We start from the raw sequence: 2,655 nt of genomic DNA on the forward strand, positions 1-2,655 counted from the left end.
GAACCCTCACTCATCCTTTAAATAACTAAATATTATTCAAGTTAAAAATTAATTCAATAAAATTAGGAATGCGAGTGCCCTATAATTTAAGACAAACAAGCATGGGGAAGGCTTTGCCTTTAAGCTTAATGGATAATATTAAACATTTAAAGGGAATTTAAAATTACCAAACACCAAATTCCCAAAGGATGTTCATGCCACCCAAAAATGGAAATATCAAATATTATAATCGTTAAACCACAAGGAAAAAGACTAATCAGCAGCTAGAAAACAAACAAACATGTCTGCATAAGAAAACAACTTTATATTACTAATGGAAAGCTAAAAACATCGACTAATTAACTTTGCATTAAGAATAATATCTTTCAGCTAAACATATGATTAACTTTCTCTTTAATCGTTATCCTCTCTAATCCCTTCCTCTCGACCTCGCCAAAACAGTAGCAGATCAGTCAGTACTCGGTAGCCTTAATTAACGAACGTGCTAGCGAATTAACAAGAGATGTTTATACTAATAAGCGTGATTAATTAACTTTAATATCTCCCAAAGCTTCCATCTTTCTCTCTGTTTCAGGACGAAGACGACGACCCATTATTGGAAAGGTGGAAACTTGCTCTGCTGCCTTCGTTCAGGGGGTTGGCATTGACATTGTAGCCAGCGATGTGAGCATTCATGGAGTCAAAACCAAGTCTTTCACCATCACCGTTGATCTCACTGACATTTTTGTTCATATTCCCACCGCCGCCTATGCTGCCGTTTCCACCGCCCGATCTCTCCAATCTCCTCCGACCGTGCTTGTTATTGTGCATCCAAACCTTGAAAACTCCCCTCCCAATCCCCACCTCGCTGCAGAAATCCTCCACCAGTCTTTCTTCGCTCTTTTGCAATCTCCACCCCACTTTCTCGGCAAAAGACGACATCTTTTCCTTCTGCTCTTGGCTGAACCTTGTTCTGGATCTCTTTTTCTCACCTGGGTACTTCTCCGTTTTCTTCACAGCCGTCGGATTGAGTTGGTGCTGGTGGGGGTGCTCATCAGACGGCCCAGAGAAGCCGGAACTGAGAGCGAGCAGCATTTGCGGCGGGGAAGCGAAATAGGAGGGGGGCAAGTGGGAGACTGGCGGTGGAGACTGCGGGCTCAAAGTTGGGTTGGGGCTCGAGCTCGGGCTGGGGCTTGAGCTGTGGTTGTAGTGAGCTGGTTTCGGCGCCGGTAGCAGGCGGTGGGGGTTGCGAATAACATTACTTTTGGATCTGTACTGGTCAAGGCGGTGGAAGTTGCGGTGACAGCCACAAGCGGCGCATTTTAGCGAGGTCGGGTCAGCTGGGTTGGAGGAGGGGGAAGGCATGAACTCGCCGCAACCGTCGAGAGCGTGGCCGCCTAAGCTGGCAGCATGGTTCTTGAGACATTCTTTGTAGGCAACCACCATTGTCGGCGTCGAGTGAGGCTGGAACGCGCCGTTGGTGAAGGATAAGGACCTGCTGCTGAAGAAGTTGGATTTGGGGTCCGACGGCGAGGGCGGTTCGGTGTCCGTATCTGGGGTTTGGATGGTGGCGGTGACAGTGGTAAAGTTCATAGCTCTAGGCGAGAAGAAGCATAAGAAACTGATTAGGGTTTTGTTCTTAGGGTGTGAAAGCTCAAAGTTGAAAACTTTAATGGGGTTTTGGAGGATGATTGGGGTGATGAGGGATGTAATGAGAAGTGAAGACAAATATATAGATGGGGTGTTTAGTGGGGGCAGAGATATTTGATGGGAATTTAATCCAATAATTAGTGGTGTACCTAAACCTGTTTTAGCTCCATAAAAACACAGACCAATATTCTCAACCACCTAACTAAGCTAGGGGAAAAAATCTCTCTCATTTCTTGACGGGATGGGGGTTTAATCTGAGGTAACGTATGTCAGTCTGTGGCTTCATGTGTTTGTTGAGAGCAATAAATTAGGCTCTCATTTAATTCTTTTCATTTTATCCTCTTTTATTTTTGGAGAAATTGCATAAATGGTATTCCTTTTAACCTTTATAATTGTGTACAATTACTCATGTGAACGGAAGTGATTCCTTATCACAGTGATGGAGAAGAATGTCGGCATAGGATAAAAGTACAGATTTAAACTCCGTCAGCTTTCTTATGTAATATCTAATCTAACAAATGTTTCATTTGATTATAAAAAATAAAAAAAAAACTAAACATATGTTCCAAATTGAATACCATACAACTCTTAAAATACTGGGACTGTTCATCACTGAATAGACATCTCATAGCTGCTAAATTATGTGTTAATACAACTTTTTTCTCCTACAAAACTCAGAACTCATCAAACCTAGACCATGTTAGATTGAAATTACGAAAATAGCTTTTACAAAGTGCACATCTTCTTGTCACGAGCCATTATCCGACGGAAATGAGAATGAATAGAAGCAGACATATCACATATGTGCTCGAATATAATTCAAAATTTGAGTGGTCAACTGTAAATTTCTTTAGTCTAGGTGATAATTTGATAAATTGGAAAAAATTCATATACTATTGTGCAAATTTTCTTTGTTCTTATGTAAGTTTGGAATTTTTGGAGTCAGCGATTCAAATTTTAGACACCTGCCACCCAACGAAACGTGTACGTGTCATGCGACTGAGGTTGTACACATAAGATTCGCAG

At 41.9% G+C, this 2,655-nt stretch overlaps 1 protein-coding gene across 1 annotated transcript; it reads right to left on the reverse strand.

Annotated features, from left to right (window-relative positions):
* Positions 1–212: 212 nt before the first annotated feature.
* On the reverse strand, positions 213–1,686 carry LOC137737974 (zinc-finger homeodomain protein 11-like). Its single transcript, XM_068477568.1, has one exon. The coding sequence runs from the start codon at positions 1,570–1,572 to the stop codon at positions 571–573; it is 1,002 nt and encodes a 333-aa protein (XP_068333669.1). The 5' UTR covers positions 1,573–1,686; the 3' UTR covers positions 213–570.
* Between the last annotated feature and the right edge of the window lie 969 nt (positions 1,687–2,655).

The sequence above is a fragment of the Pyrus communis genome, chromosome 6, assembly GCF_963583255.1.
Source record: "Pyrus communis chromosome 6, drPyrComm1.1, whole genome shotgun sequence".
Taxonomy (NCBI): Eukaryota; Viridiplantae; Streptophyta; class Magnoliopsida; order Rosales; family Rosaceae; genus Pyrus; species Pyrus communis.

Excerpts from the sequence above, each read along its gene's own strand:
- LOC137737974 (XM_068477568.1), bottom strand. The coding sequence starts at position 1,572 with ATGAACTTTACCACTGTCACCGCCACCATCCAAACCCCAGATACGGAC.